A 20,974-nucleotide genomic window follows, 5' to 3' on the forward strand; every position below is an offset into this window, starting at 1 on the left:
TCTTCCAGCTCTGCTTGCTCCTCTTCCCTCCCCCTCTCTTTTTCCTTCCCGATACCATGAGGACTTTGCTTGCATGAGAGCTAGAGGCAAACTAATTGGAAATCTGAACACTGGGTTTCAAAGGCAGCTTTTTGCTAAGCAATGTCATATTGTGAAAGTCACTGATTTCCCATATTCCAGCCTTCCCATGTAATGTTTCTGTAGATTACTGCCTCAACAGCTGCATAAGCAGGAAGTTTTACTGCTCAACAAATTAGACTTCCACTGAGTTATCATCTTGACAACAGGTAGTATATTCTCTGGAATATCTTCATTGAGTAGGCAGATTGACTCAAGCCAGCTAAAACCAGCCGGTTTGCAAACCAGAGGTCCAGATGCCCTCCCGCACAAAGGAACAGGGAATAAACCACCTTCCTCATCCAAGTGGATGCAGTAGTCATTTGCCTTAGTCTTGCTTCTCATGTGTCAAGGATGTGCTTAAAGGCAACAATTATTTGTCTAAGATTTCTGGATGGCAGATATCCTCGGACAGTGGGTGTTTGGAAATAAGTAAACAGCTGCTCATAGCAGAGAGACTTGTAACTCGCTGGTAAAAGCATTAGTTTTGCGACAGAAGTAGAATGATCTACTTGTTGACTAGTTGGTGCACAGTCTGGAGACACAGGAAAAGGAAACAGTGGTCTCAGTTCTTCCACGACTTTCCAGCCCGTGTAACAGAATAGGTTCGTATTAGATGTCATCTTCCTTCCTTGTGCAGGAAATACAACAGAAGACGAAGGCAAAAAAAAAAAATCAGGGCTACTAGTGTCTTTCCCATTCAGCTGAGCACAGCGTGATCCGTGTATCTTGCCTGGGGGCAGCGGGGAGAGCTCTGACTTCCCAGCAAAAGGGAGAGAGCGAGAGAGAGAGCCAAACGGGAGGCAGCGACTCAAGGTCCAAGTCCGTGGTCTCCTCACGGAGCAGCGCTCCTCTCTGCTCGCTCTTAGTAAGGATTTGTGACAAAAACTTTAGCTGGCCTTACTTAAAAGCTACATTTTGTTTACATGCATGTAGCTGTTGCATTTATTTCAATAGGGGCTTTGAGCTCATGCAGTTGTCTCTAAATTTGTGTTGCAGGAAGAGAACAAGAATATATCTGGATAAGAACTGAATATATATCCTCAATAAGCCCAAAAGCCTTATTAAATTTTTATTCATTCCATAAGCAAAACATTCACAAACTATGACATGAATTTTACTAGAGATTCTAGGTTTTGAGCCAGTATTTCTTTACTTGTATCTTAAAGAAATGTGTCAGATCTGCTGCTGTATGCAAACGCATACTTAAACTAAAATAGCAGGGATTCCTGAATGACTGCATTTCTCTTTGCGATGGGCTTCTGTGTGAGGATAAGTGCTTTTTTTCCATTAATTAATTTAAAAAACAATACTTTTGGGGGTCTAATTTTAATTAAAATATTTTAAAATATCTCTTCTTTAAAAAGGGGCATGGGATCTATCACTTGAAAAGCCCAGAGGACGGACAATTCTGGAGATTAATGTTGTCTATCCACAAAAAGGCATTGGCAAGACAATCCTCTCCAGCATCGATGCCCAAGTAAGCCTCAGCTTACTTTCTAAGAGAGATAACAACAGGATGGCTGATTAGTGCAGTGCCAGTGCAGATAGCAGTCTTCTTCCCAGCTCCCTGACCAGGCTCCCACCTGAGGTCCTCCTCGTTCCCCAGCTGGGTTATCAGCCAGACCATGGTGGCCTGTGGCTGGTTTTCTCTGGTGAGGGACTCTTGATCAGGGAGTATAGCAACAAGACAAGGGGTAATGATTTTAAAGCGAAAGAGGGGAGATTTAGACTAGATACTAGGAAGAAATTCTTTCCTGTGAGGGTGGTGAGACACTGGAACAGGTTGCCCAGAGAAGCTGTGGATGCCCCATCCCTGGAGGTATTCAAGGCCAGGCTGGATGGGGCTTTGAGCAACCTGGTCTAGTGAAGGTGTCCCTGCCCATGGCAAGGGGGGATGGAACTCAATGATTTTCAAGGTCCCTTCCAACCCAAACCATTCTATGATTCTTCTTGGCTTGAGACTGCATCTCCCCCGCCACTGCGGTTCTCTTCAGTTATTCCTGAATCTCCCTTTTTCTTTGTACAGATGAAAATGAACCAAATTGCATCAAGCACAGGCGACGGCTTGGCCCACTCAGTGCAATGAAAATGTGCCTAAGTGGCAGGTCATACTGCAAGCACAGGAGCTGCAAAAACAATCAAGAGAGGAAAACAATGTACATGAGAATCCTCTTTCACTTCTTATTCGGGCATGACAAGAAAGCAGCTCAACAGAACAATTTATACACACGCTGCAATGGTTCACTGACCTAATAAAACACAAAGCATTCTTCAATGAAGAGAAAATGTTACCAAACCCCAGACCCTAACAAGATGGGAATATAAGCTGTGCTTAGAGTATACTTTACAATTCCCCACATTAATTATGTACTAACAGTTGCAAAGATGAGAGCAGAGTATAGCTATAGTCTCTTTCAAATGAATGCCATTGCAATCAGACTAAAACCAATCAGTAAATGAGAAAAAGGTTTTGCTAATGACCTCAAAATCTGACAGTTCCTAGCAGAATATTCCCCAAATATATAAAAGTGCACCTGCGCATCCTTATTTGTTTTGTAGTAGCTTTCATTCTGAAAGATACTGAAATATTTTGCAGCTATCCAAACATCATACCATTGTATCTCTAGAAAGAGTTTCACCTGACAGGAAACAATAGGCAAAATAAAGATCAGGAGACCCAGAGGAAGAAATATTTCAATCCAAGGAGAGTCGAGAGTCCCCTATCTGTATTGGAGGCACAATCCCTCACTGGTTTCCACAGCTTCCTGAGGCTTCAGAGTCTTGCCCATTACCAGGGAAATTTTTGAAGGTATAGATGGAGAGATCAGGATGTTCTTTAACTGGCAGAAAATTGTATCATCTGATGAGAGTGACATGTCAGAGCAAACAGCAATGCAGTACATTACACCCTGACACTCAGAGTCCAGCCTAGCATCTCAGTAGTTTTGCCATCTAGTATTAATTATTTTTCCCATTTTTTTTTTTCTGAACTGATACCTAAATTAGATTTATTTCTTGCTTTAATAACACTAAAAGGCCCCGTAGGAATATCGAGTACACATCAGAACGAAGCCCAAACAAAATTAGGCAAAGCATTGGCATTGCACTGCTATCTCTATGGTCTACAGTTTTTCAGACCATTTTTTCTCCTGAAATGTGTGCTAGGTCATGCAAACTAACTCATATTGCTAGAGCCGTGTGGTAAAGTGAATATATTATAAATGCAAACTGTCACCACACCCATCACAATTACATTTACAGCTCCCTCTGTGTCTTGTAGTAATTTGTTCTCCCGCGCTGCATCCCTCAGAGGTTTCTACCAGATTATTTTTACTATTCAGCAAGGTAATTTATTGAAGAAGTGCTTTGCATCTCTGTCAGAGATACATGAAGCGAGAAATAGGGATGAGCAAACCTCAAAATGATTGGTAGCTTGATATGGATAAGGACCCAAATTTTAGAAGAACCTTGCACAAAAATTGCAAACAATTATATTATATGACAAATACTCCTTCTTCTTAAAATTAAATCTGTGCCTATACTTACTGACATGCAGTGGATTGCACATCTGAGGTTACATTGATAGAGGTTGGAGAGAAAGTTATTTCTTTATTTACAAATCCAAATCAACATAGATGAGGAATTTCAGAGAAAATCAAGCTCTGGAACAACATATGTGTCTAAAACTCAGCGCGGGCAGAACTGGTTCCTTACTGCCCTTGGAAGTAGAAAGAAAGGGGACTAGAAATTGCTGGTGTCCCAAATCTAAGATGTTTTTCAGAGCTATGTGCATTTGGGACCTTCACAGCAGCAGATATATTGGTACATCCATCTCGCTAATGATCTGTTGAGCATCAGTTATACCCTCTAAAGGGGAGAATGACATTTTTTACTGTGACAAGTTTCTGCTGGTGTCAGAGCAGTAGAATCTAAACAACGGTGCCTTTTGTTAGAAACACCCTTTTTGGCCAGGACACATCCCTTTTGTGATTAATTTTTTCAAAGGATTAAAGATCGTTCAGCAAGATCAAATCTTTATTTGGAGCCCAGAAGCATCAAACTAATTGTTGCCTTACTGCAGTCAGGATAATGTTGCATTTGAGCAGTGCTGCTGGGATGCATAATGCATCCGGAGAGATGGGGAACCTTCTTTCCAGTCGATCAATCGAGCTGTGCTATTTTGTGAAACTGCTGACCTGACCCTCGGGTTCTCGTCCTATGAAAAAAATCAGCAGCATCCTTACATTTTAAGGCTGCAGTCTCGGGATTGTCCCGTTCCTGGCACAGAGCTTCTCCCCGGGTTTTGTGTTTTATCAATAGATGATGTATATTACCTATAAACTCTGGAAAAGGACTAGAAGTGTCCAGTTTTAACACAAAACCCACTGCTTTCACATCTACTGGTTTCATTTTTATTCTGGGCTTGAGCTCCATCATCTGTATTTTCCTGACAAGACCGGTCGGTGTTATTTTTAAATCTGTCCCATGCTCTGTGTCCTTACTGTGTTGTATCTCCCCAGCTACAGCTCTTTGTGTTTGAGAATGTCACACCAAATCAAGACAACCGCTAAGCAGAAAGGAGAAAACAAACATTAGAACAACATGTGCACATACAAAAGCCAAACCTGCAACCTATCACGCTTCCTGCTCCTCAAAAGAGCAATAGAGAGAGCAAGTCGAAATATGCACTAGACCCTCAGAGAAGTCAGTCCAAAACCAACCCCGGCAAGAAATAAAAGCAATGCCTGTGCATCACATCTAAATGACAGCACAGGGGTGGTGACTTAAAGGATACGTTGAAGTATATATCTACCAGTGGGGGTTCTTTTGGCCGCATTTCTGTGTTCTTTGTCAGTAAAGCTATAGCCTGATGCATTACCCTAGCTGGCCCACACAGATGTTACTGCTTGAGGCTATTTTCTCTCTTGCATCCAAAGGCAGAATGCATCCAGAAGCAGGTTTCTCAGCTTCTACGGGGCAAAAAAAAAAAAAAGAAAAAAAGAAAAAAAAAAGAAAAAAAGAAAAAAAAAGGTCTTGAAAACTACATTTTCTAATCAGCACTGCAGCGTGACGCACTGTCTCCTCATCAGCAGCACTGCTCAGGATATGTGATGGCAGGTGTTTTTTGATTCAGAAAGAAAAAGTCTGTGCAATCTCATTGTCAGGAAAGGACACGGATGTTCAGCTGCGGCAAGGCGTATTCCTGAAACATTGCAGAGGATCCCTTTCTGCCAAGATTTTAGGAACCTGATTTAATATTCCCTCTGTTTTGACTTTATGAGGGTGGTGATGAAGACTGTCCTATTTCAACAAAATTACAAGCTTTTTACTTCTTATTATTGTCTCCTTCTAGTGAGAAAAGGTGTAATGGGGTACTTGCATCACAAGGTGGCTTAGGTTCAACTTGAAAAGTTTTTGCCTGCTAATCCACAGAAGCAGTGGGAGTCTGAAGGAAATGTCTAGCTTCTTTTAATCACTGTAAACTAATCAGCAACTCCTGCTGGCAAGTATCGTGACTGTTTGTTAGAAAAAGAGATTACTCTCAATTGCATCTAGCATGTGCAGTCCAGCAAACCATGCCCAGTACTTAACTTTGGCCCCAGTCCCTTTTTGCTTTGCAGAGCAGGGATAAATTTTTTAATATTGGGTATATTTTAGAGGAACTGTTACTGTAAATCAATGGCAAGAAGGGCAGGCAAAGGAAGGCACTGTAATTGTAGATGTCCATCACTGCTGCTACTTGCACTAGAAGGACAAACTTGACTTTACAGACAACATTTAAACCAATCTTCATTGGGGTTTTTTTTAGAATTTTAGTAATCTCTGGAAATATTTAATTTGCAGGAAAATTTTTCCCTTTGGCTGACAAAGCAGGAGGTCTGACTACCTTGAAGAGGTTGGGGCCGAACAATTGAATTACGGAGCTCCGTGGAGGTTGATAAAAAGAGTTGCAAGAAGCACTTCACTGGGTCAAGTCAGCCTAGAGGGGATAAGCTGTGAAAAGGGTCACAGGAAATTTTAAGTGATTGTAAGGTCAAAATGCATTAAAGCCATCAAAGAGAAAGAACTGCTGTATAAAACAGAAAACTTAGCAACTTGTGAATGCCTTTCAGCGCACAGAAGAATTGTGTACATTTTGTATGATGTTCTATGTAACACCTATGTTTTATCTTAACGCCTGCAGCTGCTTGTTACCTAATCAAAATCACCCCTCACCTGAAATACAACATGTAATCATGCTTTTTCTTTAACCTGCATTATCACATTCAACATAGGTTTAGCTTATCTAACTTAACAGTTTTGGAAAACAGAAGATCATGGAAGTCCTTTCTGGTTTTAAACAGTGGCCTTATAGAATTGTGGCACATTATAGAATTGAGTAATTCTATTGCATATGAAATTTGTGCTTCGCTTTTTACCGAAGAGGACGGAAATGCCGACGCTGACAGCAAGGGGAATGGGATTAAGGCTTTAGTGATACTTACTGATTGCCAGCAAGCTTGCACCCAGGAAGTGTTGACAGTACAGGACTCTCCCAACCCCCAGTTATATACTTTACCAACCTCCAACAAAGGGAAGACACGAACGTGTTTACAGACATATTATTAGGATATGCCCTGTCCCCAGGGCAGGTCGAAAACCTATCAAACCAATGTTGTCTTTGGGTCAAGATGCCAGGCCTTTTTTAAGGGGAGGGGAAAAAAAAGAATTGTGAGTCTTTTCAAAGTCATGCCAGTACCCGGGAGGATTGCAATAATTCGATTTGCTCTCTTAGTGTCTGATAATTTATTTAGTTTTCCTGTGAGAGGCTGTAACATTTTTGTTTGCTATTTTGAAATTGGAGTTCCTCCACAGGGGCCAAGGAGTGGGACTAGAAAGGATCCAAACTAGTTATCATCAACAAATGTTGAAGCCTGCCTGACGGGTATTGAGATGGAATTGTATTTAGGAAAGTTAAAGAAAGGGAGAACAAGGTGGAGACGTCAGACAGGACAAGGGGAGAGATAACACTGCATTCATTTACATAAAGGTGCTGGTGAATTCCCTGGCAAGGAGAGAAAGCATCTGCCCTGGAGGGAGGGCAGGCAGAAGTGCCCCTCCAGTTCAGAACAATTTTGGCCCTGACCCCACATTTCCCACTTAAGTTTTTCCCTTTGTTCACTTGGAACTGAGTCCTTTGGATTTATCACTTGAGTGAGAGATGCCATAAGCAATAAAAAATGTAAAGGAAGTTCATGCTGTTTTTTTCATAGTTGTTTATTCCTAAGGCAGCTGCACAAAGAGAGAAACAGATCCCAAGTTTAAAGCCAGTTTGAGCTGTTATGTTTTACTCAGACCAAGACTGGAGCTCACCTGCTACGTAAAGTTTTGCTGAGTTGCAATGCAAATTGAGCTGGAACAAATTCAGTTCTACGCAAACTGAAAATGTGAATCAGAGAGCACACTAGTTTGACTCCCTGTAATTGAAGGAAGGGTCTGTTGTCAAAACATTTAAAAAATCTGATATCAGGACAAAACAACCAGTAATATCTTAAAATGCAGACGATTGTATAATGTTAAAAATACACAGAAAATATAAGGGACAAAAAAAATGATAAATACCCATTTGAACAAATAGTACTGTGTTTCTAGTTATTTTTTCTTGATTTCACTTTTTAAGGGGTGGGGGGAAGACACTGTCCAAGTTTCATTTGATCTCAAAATCAAGTCCCTGGTTTTCAACAGTATGATTTTAGGACAGCAGGTTAGCACTGGGGACACCATGGTCTGTGAATATCACAAAGCATAAGGTCATTTGAAATCTAGATCCACATTTTATGGTTTTCGGGTCATCTTTTCTAAATTCTGAATATCTGAGCTGTTTTATCACTGAAACAGGAAGTCAAATACAACACAACATAAGACTGTAGGTCCAAAGTCCATTGTTGGAGACGTGAGATCAAAAGGGGGACAAAAAGGAAGAGGGAAAATCAAAGATTAAATAATTTCAGAGTTACGGTTGCCATAACACTTTGAACTCATCTAGTTTTTAACTAGTAGTTGCAGCACTTTTTGATAGTTCAGCAAGAACTGTAGCTCCCGGTTAGCCTTAGTGAGCAGAGGCCAAGATTACAGCATGGATCAGGAGAGGCAGAGAAAGAAAGAAAACGAGGATGACAGTTTAAGGGCTTGGGTCCAAGCAGCCCGTATAAGCGTGGGGAAGTCTGACCTGCCTGAGGGCAGGTCACTGCGCTGAGAGATCCAGGAGGTTTGGCACAGAGCAAAACGCAAATGTAGCAGCCAACCAAGAGCCGCCATACAGTGCTAAAAGCTGCCAGTGCAACAGCATCTGCATTGAAGGAATAGACCAGGAAACAAAAAGCCACAAAAGCAATATTTTGGTGCACAAAGGAATAATTGGGGAGTCTAAATCTACCTATCCAAAAATGCCTGATCGTATCTAAGAGAAGAAGAGGAGGTTATTCTCCCATCATGTTACAGTTGCTGTATTTTTGCATGCTATTTTTTAATAATAATTCCCATTTTGAGGCTCCTTGCAGGATTTTACTGTTGGATGTTGTAAAACAATATTGATAAATACAGGGCTTAATCTGAGATGCAAAAATGAGCAATTTGCTTCCCTACCAGAAGAAGTAGGGAGGTGATTGTGCCCCTGTACTCAGCACTGGTGAGGCCACACCTCGAGTATTGTGTCCAGTTTTGGGCATCTCAATCCAAGAGAGATATCGAGGTGCTGGAGCGAGTGCAGAGGAGGGCAACGAAGCTGGGGAAGGGCCTGGAAAACAAATCATATGAAGAGCGGTTGAAGGAGCTGGGACTGTTTAGTTTGAGGAAGAGGAGGCTGAGGGGAGACCTCATCACTCTCTACAACTACTTGAAAGGACACTGTAGAGAGGTTGGTGCTGGGCTCTTCGCACAGGTAACTAATGACAGAACGAGAGGGAATGGCTTCAAGCTCCAGCAGGGTAGGTTTAGACTGAACATTAGGAAAGAATTTTTCACAGAAAGTGTGGTTGGGCATTGGAACAGGCTGCCCAGGGAGGTGGTTGAGTCACCATCCCTGGATGTGTTTAAGACACGTTTAGATGTGGTGTTGGGGGATATGATATAGGGGAGAACTTTGTAGTGTAGGGTAGATGGTTGGACTCGATGACCCCAAGGGTCTCTTCCAACCTGGACGATTCTATGATTCTATGATTCTATGAATTAGATTTCTAATGAAATCTAACCCAAAAAATAATCTGGCTTCCTATGGCTGAACAAACAACTTAGCTTTTGTGTCTTATTTATATGAAAGAGTAAAGTAAAAAGGTAAGTAACAAATAATGTTGCAAAAAGGCAAGGGAGGAATAGATCTATTTAGTCTTTAAGCTTGGTTGAATGTGAAAACGTTCCCCAAATTGTGTGAAAACAATCTCTCCTCTTCAAGTCTTTTCTTACCCAAATGAACATCTGAGAACATGTTTTTCCAGTTAGGAAGTGAAAGCTCTAACAAGTATTCGGTCTGCCCACAGCTGCCACAGAAAATTTCTTCCTTGTTTTTCTGAGAATCATTGTAATTAATGCCTCCCTCATTTATATGGTGAGGCAGCTCTTGTGGGAGCTTCCCCAAAAGTATGAACAAGTCCTATGAGGAGAGGCTGAGGGAACTGGGCTTGTTTAGTTTGGAGAAGAGGAGGCTGAGGGGAGACCTCATTGCCCTCTACAACTACCTGAAAGGAGGGTGTAGAGAGGTGGGTGTTGGCCTCTTCTCCCAAGGGAATAATGACGGGACCAGAGGAAATGGTCTGAAGTTGCGGCCAGGGGGGTTTAGATTGGGTATTAGGAAGAATTACTTTACTGAGAGGGCGGTCAGGCACTGGAACAGCCTGCCCAGGGAGGTGGTGGAGTCGCCATCCCTGGAGGTGTTTAAGAAACGTGTAGACATGGCACTTCAGGGCATGCTCTAGTGCCCGAGATTGTTGGTTTCTGTCTGTTTGTGGGTGGGTGTGGGGTGGGCTTGTGCGTGTTTGTTTTGGTTTGGTTTTGGTGTTGTGGTTGTTGTTTGGGTTTTTGGTTGGTTGGTTGGTTTTTGATTTTTTTTGTTGGTTGGACTCGATGATCTCAAAAGTCCCTTCCAACCAAGAAGATTCTGTGATTCTGTGAAAAGAGTTTCCACACAAGGCACAACATTTTCCAGAAGGATTTATGGGATCTACCAAGCCCTCCGTGTTTCAGATTCTCAAATCCAAATTACTTTTCTACGTTTTAATTACAAGCGACTGAACCTTCCGAGAGGAGGCGAATAAGACTCTAGTGAAGCCTTCCCTCCTTTCCCATGTTCTTCCTTTGATCTGCGTCTGCAGGTGTCTGCGATCCCGTGTGCATGAACGGAGGGAAATGCGTGCGCCCAAACGTCTGCGACTGCCCATCCGGCTGGAGGGGAAAGCACTGCAATAAACGTAAGCACCTCGACCGCCCATCAAACAGATTGTTATTACTTAGGCCAGTCAACATCAATTGTAATCTTCTTTTAATATTAAAAAACAATATAGCGAATAGAATCTGTTTTGCTACTTGAGCAGTTTGCAGAAAGGCTGTTTTAAGCACAGGTGATGCAAAGTGCTGTAAACATTTGATGCTCGCAAAGGGAGAAAGCTGTGTAGGGGAACCCTTGGTTCTGCTTCATGCAGCTGCCTGTTACACAGCTTGTTATGGAAACTCATTTTTATAGTATTAAACTTGAAGCATTGAACAGCTTCACATATTTTGTTACATTTTACAGAGAAATGCCATATATTTCAAAATACAGAACTGTTTAAAGCCTGCTATAAAGCCTTCCAAAATATACTCTCAAGGTCACCAGATACATTCGGGTACATAATTTGGAGAAAGATGTGTTCTTACTCTGTAACTCTAACAGATCCGACTAAAGTTACGTATAAATGCAATGAAAAAAACCCTTTCACCCTAAAATATTTTCAAGGAATATTTTTCCTTACGTGGCTACTCATTACCATGATGTTGACAGATAAACTGAAGAAATTTATAAACAAGATGACATACCGTATGTAAACCAGATTAAAATATTGGCTTTTTGCCCTGTGGGTCCTGATAGTAAATATGATTTCAGTGTTTTAAAAACCAGTGGTTTGAAATTATAATAGTAATAATTTATTCAGAAATTCTGAAAGAAGTCTGTGTCTCACGCATATACACCAAAACATGTATTCACTCTTTCAGGATCTCTGATAGATATGTATATAATATATGCAATAAACATATCAAATTTTACTATAAGAACGTGTTTATTTATAACATGGAACGCATAATATGCATATAACACAAGAATATATCTTAGGGAGAGTACTCCTAGCTGATGGTGAGCTGAGCATTAGAAATAGCAAAGCTCCCAGTAGACAGTCATCAAAGATAAATTTCTTAAGAAGCAAATATCAAAGAATCCTGAGCACTGATTATCTGATGAATAGAACACATTCGCTTCTTTAGAAATTAGCCATATGGAACAAAAACCTAGCAGGTCACCTTTCAGACAGATCTTGAACACCCAGATCTACCGTGTACATCTTCTCACTCGTTTCATGTCAATCTGTTCAGCTGTTTGCCTGCAGAAATGTCTGAACGGCGGAGAATGTATAGGTCCAAACATCTGCGAGTGCTCTGGAGGATGGGTAGGAACGCTGTGCCAGACACGTAAGTGCTGCTTTAATTACTATGGTTTTGTAGCCACGCACGTTACACCGGAGATCTTTACGCATTAAATTCTCTACTATATATATATTGTGTTAGGTTTACAGTTGGACCTGATGATCTTAAAAATCTTTTCCAACCTAAATGATTCTATGATCCTATATACATGTAAAAGTCAACCGTAACATGATTAGCACCTAAATTCTGCCTCTTATTTGTCAAAACTGTCTTGTGCTGCCAATAAAACTATTACCTTCAAAGACATTTCTGGACTCAGCATCAGCACGAGAGACCCCTGACTCATCTTTTACTTATGGGAGCTCGACCCGTCAGACAAAATTAGTAGTCTTTAAATTAAATAATTTGAAATAAAAGGTAAAAAAGGAAGGGTCAGAGACAAAAGGAAATGGAGTAGCCCATTCCGCGTACCCCGGTGGCATTAAGCACAGAAAGAAATTCTATGTATCTGCTAACCTAAGAGCCAGACCCTGTAAATGCTACGTGTTCAGCCTGGCCACCGAGACGGCTGGAAGTGTTTGCATGTGGAACGACTGGAAGACCTGGAATAGGAAGAGCCCTGTTATTGCCTGCTACGTAGAGGGTCACTTCAGTTTATGTATGTTATTAGCTTTACAGTAAAAGGGCATGAGGAAAATATCAAGGCATTATCCCCTTTAAAGGGCAATCTTTCTTTCCTCTCACACTCGCAGAGCATAATTACTTATGGAAATCTTTTGTCAGTTAAGTCCCAATGGCTGTGTAATTGTTTCTTTGTGCCAGCTGTCTTCTAGTTCAAACACGGTAATGTTTAAAGTTATTTATTAGTTGATGACATATTCTTGACTCGGTTTATTTAATAAATAAACAAAACGTGCTTGTTCCTGTGAAAGGCAAGCAAGGCTTACTATCATTAACAATTTCTGCCGTACTGTACAGGCACACAAGCCAAGGCAACTTTTTATATATCTATTTAACCAGCTCCCTTGGAACTTTGGTCCAAATCTGTTCATTTGCTAGTCACTCTGTTTTTACTGTTTCTTCCCATGTTTTCACTCTAGTGGGGAATTAAATCAGCTTTTTGTCCCAAAAGGAGCTGGCTGAAACTCCCAGGTGCCAGAGCAAACCCAAATAATCACCAAGTGGCTGGAATTTCTGTTTTTTTAAATAGAAAGAGGGAAGACTATTGTCAGAGAGCAGATGGTGAGGTCTTATAATGTTGCTCCAGGGCTTTCCGGTGAGGCAGGGAGCAAGCAGGGGAACAAGAAAGTCTTCATCCTCACAGATGTTAGGTATAAAGTTTTGCATAGAAGTGTAACCCCTGAAAGCAAGTCTGGTTTTGTGTTTTAATGGGAGGCTATTCATCCAAATCCAGAACTCAATGAAAAAAAAAAAATGTATTTATCTGCCTAAACTTAAAAAGTCTTCTGAGCACCTCCTTCACTCAAAGAACTGCTCACCTTCGCCTCGGCTCTGGCACTGACAAGCAGCAGCAAAGAGGACTGTAACCAACCTCTGGTTATATATTTTTTTGTTGCTCTCTTACTACTTTGGCCTCTTTCCCATCTCCCAGCAGCACGGGAAGAGTGGACCAAATCCACACACTCTGCCAGAACCAGTGCGTTTCTGGCAAGGAGGCGTTTGGTTCATCACACGACTCCGCCGGGCAAAACTGCTTTGTCACATTTAAGCCTCTGAGGTTTCCCTGCGCTCGGCATCCCCTTCTTGCTTGGATGCGTATGTCCAAACCCTGTGCTTCGCTATAGCATTAACAAGGCTGAATACCGTCTTGATTTGCACCACTTTAACTACAGACTTTGGCTTTTAAACTCAACAGCAGAGCAAAACATTCACTTTATAAGAAAAGAAAGTAGTAGCAATATATTATTCATGACATTCAAATACTATTTCATATTCTATATTAATTTATTCTATCAAGTATAATCTAAAAACATTGTGTATTATTTACTATATTGTATGTGAATTTATTAATTTGCCTTATTTATTAATTATATATTTTTTCGTATTATTCAACTAATTTTTTTTTCCATTTCACAACACAAAAAATCCATAGAATAATAGAATCATAAAATGGTTTGGTTTGGAAGACATCTTAAAGATCATGACTTCCAACCCCCCTGCCATGGGCAGGGACACCTCCACTAGAGCAGGTTGCTCAAAGCCCCATCCAGCCTGGCCTTGAACACCTCCAGGGATGGGGCATCCACAACTTCTCTGGGCAACCTGTTCCAGTGTCTCACCACCGTCCCAATAAAGAATTTCTTCCTGATATATAGTCTAAATCCCTCCTCTTTCAGCGTCAAACCGTTACCCCTTGTCTTATTTCTCTACTCCCTGATAAAGAGTCCCTCCCCATCTCTCCTGTAGGCCCACTACAAGTAAGAATCCAAATAACTTTTCCCGGCAATCAGTGTACCTCCTCCACTGTCCAGAAGCAATTATGCCTGGATTGTTTCTCAGGGGCTTTTTCAAGGGGAGGAGAAGGTTCGATAAACCCAGATTCATTCTTTGGTTTCAGCCTATGAATTCACGCAGCTGCCCTTATTGGGTTGGCAGTGATGGGAACACAGATACAGGTTTCATCGAAACACCGAGCCCCATTTTTTCCTTATTAACTTCCTAACACACCCCAGTAGGATAACTAAATCAAAGGATCTACAGAGACTATTTTCCACCACTGTTTTCTGGACAAACAGAAATTGTTTCAGTCCTTTGTACCGAGATAGCCAGCCAGAGTAGGCCATTAAGCCAACAAAAGAGACAATGGACAAATACTGAAAATTCATCTTGGACACCTACTTTTGATTTTTCTTTAATAAGAAGTCACAGATCACCTTCATCAGTGCATTTTCTAACTCATAAAACCCTAGGCCTACATGGATAGTTCAAGATGTTTGGATGTCACAGTAGATATAGCTGCCACAAAGAATCTTTTCTAAATCTTCTCTCTTCAGTCTTCTATAAAACCAGAAAAAGCAAAATATAACATCCCCTACTTTCAGGTCCCTAATAATTAACATAAATACTTCCAAGTGCAGATACCGATGCCTCTTTCACTTGGAAAAATGGACCTAGATCTCTGTCACAAGTGATAGTCCAAAATGTTTCAACCTTCCAGTGGACGACACCACTGACAGTAACCTAGAGCAGATTTTCTGTTCTCTTGCAATGAAGATTGGCAATACCTAGGTCAGAATAATTTTATGTATTTTGAAAATGTCTGAGAGAGCAAGACTGGACTGTGTTGTCAGACGTAGTCACCACAGGTTTAAGGAGCTTATATCTTATTTGGAACAGGTCTGCTACATTTTGGAGATGCAATCATACAAGTAAAAACTTTGCCTCTTTTATGATGATGTGCAATAAAATTGCATGTCCATTTAATGCAGTGAATTATGAATTTTGTAATGCTAAATCAGTCAATCACACAATGACATTCCAGAGACGTCTGTGCAGGCTGTTTTTCTTACAGTTTCAGCCAGTCTCTGGCTACAACTAAACTGCAGAACTTGACAAAAGTAGGGACTTTTAGGAGACATTGGTAACAGACAAAACACCATAGTCCTCTTTTATCAGACTGTAAATAAAGGGGTCAGAGAATAGTTTTCTTCCCCACTCATCTGTAACTGAACAGAATAGCTTCTGAAAGACAATCAATAAAATAGGTCATTTGTCCCACCAGATAAGGTGTATGGTGGAATACACACATTATCCTTGATAAATTCCTATGACTTTGACAGTCATAGTTTAAAGAATAATGGACAAGTTTCAAACTGTATTGCAAATGTAGGGAAATTACCTTTTGGGGGGGGACTGGTTAAAAAAAGCCATTTGAAATATTCAACATGTCTCAACTATAGAAATGAGCGGCTTCATAGATTAAGCTTCTTCCATTAGAAGCTTTTTATTTCTGACTCTGGTTTTATTTTTCATGACAGCAGCACAAGCATTCCAAAAATTCCCTGCCTGAAAACACAGAAACTGTATCCCAGGATCACTATGTTTTTATCAGTGATTCTTCCCATTCCATATTAGATACCCAGTCTAAAGCTCCAAGCTTGTGGCTTTCCCTTGCCTCCTGCCGTGTTAACTCACATCTCTCTTTTTCTTGAGCTAGAAAAGAAACATTAGACCAAAGCAGCGAAGACCTGACAGTGCAATCTGATTACACTGACAGATAAAGCCAGAACACAGCCCAGTAAAGTCAGAAGGCTTCTGGCCAGGGATATAAGCTTGTTGTTTAAGGTTCTGAATGCAGGATCAAGGTATAATTCTAATAATTAATTATAAAGTATAAGAAGGTTATAGTTGTGAAGGATCTTCATCATTAAAATTCATGCTGCTATCTTCTGTTCTAATATTATTGAACCCATACCGGCTCCTCATTGCCCTTCAGAATATCTTCTCTTTATTTGCATGTTATAAGTGTCAAGCTGATAGCCTTATAATTTCCTCAACATTCTTCCTCCTTCTCTCTCTCGGCATTGAACAACATCTCAGACAGGCTTTCTTCTAGCTTTCCTATGTAACCCTTTCAAACCTTAAAAAAATAAAAAATCTTAAAAAAGAATGTAGTTCGCATTCAAATTATAGCTCTGTTCTTTTAACACCCAGGGATAAATCTTTTTCTGTAATGGGCATTTATTGATTATAATTTTAACATAAGCTTAGCTTATTAAATGACTTTCTTTGCTGAATCTGTACAGGATAATGCATACATAGCCTGTGTCATTTTTAGTGTTTAGTGGCTTAGCATCCCTTGTAAATACATTTATGAAATATTCATTTGAACTTCAGCTATGTTATTATCCTCTGTGATTTCACTTCCAATTTTCTTCCCAAATGTTTTTAACTTTTCTCCTCACTGAGCTCTTGTTTTTCTGAGCACTACAGCAGGAAGCAGTGGGTGGAGAGGGAGAGACAGGCAGGTAGCAAAGGATAAAAAGGAGGAAACCTTTTTCCTTTGTTTTCTTTGTTTGCATAAACTGAGACTTGAAGAAACTATAGGTGGAAAAAAAAAGCCTGGTACCTTAACTAAAGCCTGTTCTTCTGCCCATGCATACCAAGACACTCCTAGCTGCTATAGGAGTCTCCAGAAGAGTCCACAGCTCTTTGCTTGTTCTTATTTTATCCACTTGTTCTTATTATATCCACTACCAAGCTGAAAGGAGACTCAACTTCCATTTTTTCCCCAGCCCAAGCTCATAGTGAATGAATGGCAGTAATATCATACACAGTTCTCTCTCTTCTAGCTTACTACAGTGGAATAAACCTGGCGCAGGCAAAGGGAGCCCCTTTTGCTCACAATACATTGCCTACTGGGAAATGTTTCCATTGCAGTGAATGAAACGCTGAGATTTTTCCAGCTATGGATCTGAGTTATTTCAGAGTTCACAGAGGAGCTGGAGTAGCAGTCTGCAGATGATGAGCACACTGTTCTAGCTTGAGCACGATTGCATTCCTCCTCTGCCCCATCCACACCCAAGACTCAAACTTGTGCCTCCCCCTCTCAGAAGACGGAGAAATTCAGATGTTTGCAGCTGCCTACTCTGGGTCTTGAGGAGTGTTTTGCCACAGACACCTAACAAATACAAGTTTGCTTCATAAAAACTTGTTTCAACAAGACAGCACTTTCACCTTTTCAAAATAGCAGAAATATATCAACTAGCTCATATATGAGGAAGGCAAGTCACTGGCTCCAGGTCACTGGAGTCCTACAGCAGATAACCAGCTGACACTGCTGGCTTTTTAAAAAGGAGCACCTGAAGGTCACCAGCACGTCCAGGTCTCTGCACGTTCTTGTTCTGGACACGGTGTGGGTCAGTAGTTTTGACACAGCATGAACTCTCACTACCTGACTGTACTCATAAGAGTTTACCAAGCTGTTCGCAGCCTCTCCTTTCTAAGACGAGTAGAGTGGCAGTGAGTCTGCTGCTTCGCTCCTCTCTCCTGTAGCTGTCAGGCCTGAAGTTCAGTATACAAATTTAGATTTTAATATTCCCCCCTCTGGCAAAATCTCAGCCTCCTCACTGAGTGTTAACTGCTGTGACAACCTGATAAAACAAAACCAATACAAGTTCCAGATGTTGTTAAACATCTTGTTGCTGGCCTTCCAAGGTCACTATAACAATTAGTATAACTCTGAGAATCACATTTGGATGGCTTAGGATCTCATTATGTGTTTTCTAAAGAAATTTCACTGGCCTGGTCTGTCTCCGAGAGTTCGGATTGTAACACAAAGAAATTGCATGAGCTTAAATCTGTGTCAAAATCAGAACCTAAGTCTAACAAACTGAAATCCTAGAATTTGTTCCTGCAGCCCCTCAATTTGTTGAAGTTGATTTTCTGTGAAAAAACCCTCAGAGGGATACATTAAACTCTTTCAGATTTGATGGAACACTTTGTTTCATGATGAAGGAATGGAATTGAATCATAGACATGCATCTACTTCATTTTCAGATCTGACTTAATGGGGCATGGTTTGCAACCTCCTGTATGCCTCTGCCACGCAAGAAAATATAAGAAGCCACTTATTGATACACTTCTGACCAGTTTTGAAGGCATCTAGTTTGACTGCCTGTAACTAGGATACAATATTCTGGCAATATTTGCAGAAGGTTTAGCTCATGAGATCTAATTAAAATACTATGACATGTGTGTTCTTCTTGAATTGGTGCCCTATGAATTGGCTCTTTCCTCTATGCCAAAACAATGTCATAACAATATAAACTGCTAATGAGCATGAAAAACTGGCTGAAATTTGACTAATTCAATTTATTATCTTTTTTCTCCTTAAAAAAACCCCACTAATTCTTTTATTTGCAGAATATCTTCAAAAGGATGGGCCTGTATAAGGACATCGGTACTGTAGATAAGATAAAAAAGTTTTTCTGATTCATTTTTCCTTGGAATAAGTAGCTCATGACTGATTCCGTGGGACCATGGAATTACATGTTCTGATGCCCTGGTTTCCAGAGGTGTAAAGTATGCAAGTCACCAAATTCTCCCTTTTATTTATTGTGATAGCATCACCTTTTGGGATTACATATTTACGTGTGTCAAGTATGTAAAGTCAAGTCAAGAATGGATCTTTTAACAGCTGTTATTTTATTTCAACTGGAACAGAAGAAAATCAATTTTGGCACAAATCTGACTCAACCATCAATGCCCAGAATGAATCCTGGCTTTCAAAATTAGGCCTTGCACTGATCCATTTTTGACTGAGCTGGGGTTATTACTTTGGCACAGTCTTCTCTTTCCCCATCATTGGGGAGAAACGGTAAAAATAAAGAAAACTGTAAACAGACACACAGGCATGCAAAAGCCTATGGCAAACTATCTTTAATGCCTCAATATTTTTTTATTTATTGTCTTTTCCTCCCTCATATGAAACTACTGAATCATAATATAATTTGTCACACGTTTTCAAAAGCATCTAAATATTCCCTTTCTAATTGCAAGACTTAAAATAGGTGTATTTCTAAACAACTTTAATTTTCATTTGTAGCACTTTGTGAGCATAAATGTCTGTTTGGAAGCAGGTGCATAAGGCAAAATGTCTGTGCTTGTAGAAGTGGCTATACTGGTAAGGTCCAAAACCATTGATTCTTACGGTAAGAGGGACAAAAATAACCAAATATTACTGAAATAGCCCACAGGAAAATGGATTACAGTCTTGTTAACCTTATGAAAGATGTAAATAAGGTTACAAAATAGTTTAAAGGAAGCTTAATGACTGCTAAGCTGCGAAAATAACCCTGTATCCAAGTTCTATACAGAATTTTCCCTTAAGGAGCTGTTTAATACTTCAAATATAAAACCCACAAAAGCTGTGTCCATGCTGGTAGTTGGGGTGATCTTTAATACAGTGCTTCTGAGCAAACCCACTAATCATCTGCACAGCAAACCCTGGAGAAAAATAGCTGGTTGCAGTCCAGCCCAAGCCTAGAAGCTTTTCTAAATTGCCAAGGCAACCTGCTCCTCCCACCAGACACCCCTCCGCTTGCTTTTCACACCTCCGCCTTCCTAACTCTGCCTCTTGTTCGCAACGTGAAATCTCAGGCCTTGCACCCAGGAGGTCTGCGAGTAGCGATTAGTCTTCTTCATTCACCTTCCTTCACCACTCCAGTTTCTGATGTCTACAGACAGCCCGCTTCGCCTCGCTTGACCTCAAACTCTACATTAAATGTCACTACAGACCTACCCAAAAATAGCAAAACACCAAAATAATTTTCATGGTCACAATGGGATCCACTTCGCTCCTCAAAGTAACTTTGTTAGAGGACCTTTTCCAAGTTGAAGTCTCCCGCCATCTGTTAGCACTTGCTACTCCATCACCAAATGGGTGCTCCTGCATGTGCTCGGAGCTGATGGGACTCAATTTGCTGTGCCCTTCCAAGGTGAATGAGAGTCAAAACAGGCGACACTGCCCTGCTCTGTATCTTCTTGCTGTGATAGCTGTTCCCGCTGCCTTATGAAGAAACAATGATTTCTTTCTTACTGGCATTGACCAGAGTAAACTGAAGTCCAGTTCCTGCAAATCTTTTTTTTTTTGCATTAATTTCAGAAGCATTGAGTCAAGCAAACACTATCCTCATTCCCAGTCCCCCAAAAAAACCCAGTAAGCCATGTCCAACTAACAGAATGGTTTGCAACCATATAGTACATCTGACAGCTGGGCTTGACCTGACCATCACGTCAGTGTATTTCTTTGAGTCCAGTTTATCCCCCGCGTCACCATTGACAAAACCTTTTTTTCCATCTTGCCTGTTGTGTCTGAACACGCTATATACCAACTTGAGTTTCCCCTTCCACTTTGAGTAGTGCTTTATTTCATATCCTGCACCCCCTGTTTCTCAGAGAATCTCCTCCCTTCCAGAGTCACAAACACCCAAAACATTTCACATTTGCCATTGTTAAGAGCCACATTTTTAAGCCACGGTCATTTCCCATAACTCAAACACTCTTCCACTCAGATGTCTTGACTGGCCCAATCGCCAGCTTTCAAAAATGCAGTTTGCCCTGTCATTTATCTATACACAAAGGCTAGGGGCAAAAATCAACGTATTTTCATTTCAATTACATAATATATTAAGAGAAAGCATGAAAATCTATTCAGATAGTCACTTTATTCTGTTAATGATAA

General features: G+C 40.6%; 1 protein-coding gene across 1 annotated transcript in view; it reads left to right on the plus strand.

Annotated features, from left to right (window-relative positions):
• The window catches only part of LOC141463281 (von Willebrand factor D and EGF domain-containing protein-like), a 180,962-nt gene extending 161,528 nt beyond the window's left edge, over positions 1 to 19,434 (plus strand). The window contains exons 26-28 of the mRNA XM_074145613.1: positions 10,467 to 10,562; positions 11,719 to 11,814; positions 19,337 to 19,434. Of these exons, the coding sequence (XP_074001714.1) occupies positions 10,467 to 10,562; positions 11,719 to 11,814; positions 19,337 to 19,434 (290 nt within the window). The remainder of the gene's footprint in view (positions 1 to 10,466; positions 10,563 to 11,718; positions 11,815 to 19,336) is intronic.
• The last annotated feature ends 1,540 nt before the right edge of the window (positions 19,435 to 20,974 follow it).

The sequence above is a fragment of the Numenius arquata genome, chromosome 3 (assembly GCF_964106895.1).
Source record: "Numenius arquata chromosome 3, bNumArq3.hap1.1, whole genome shotgun sequence".
In the NCBI taxonomy this organism is placed as follows: domain Eukaryota; kingdom Metazoa; phylum Chordata; class Aves; order Charadriiformes; family Scolopacidae; genus Numenius; species Numenius arquata.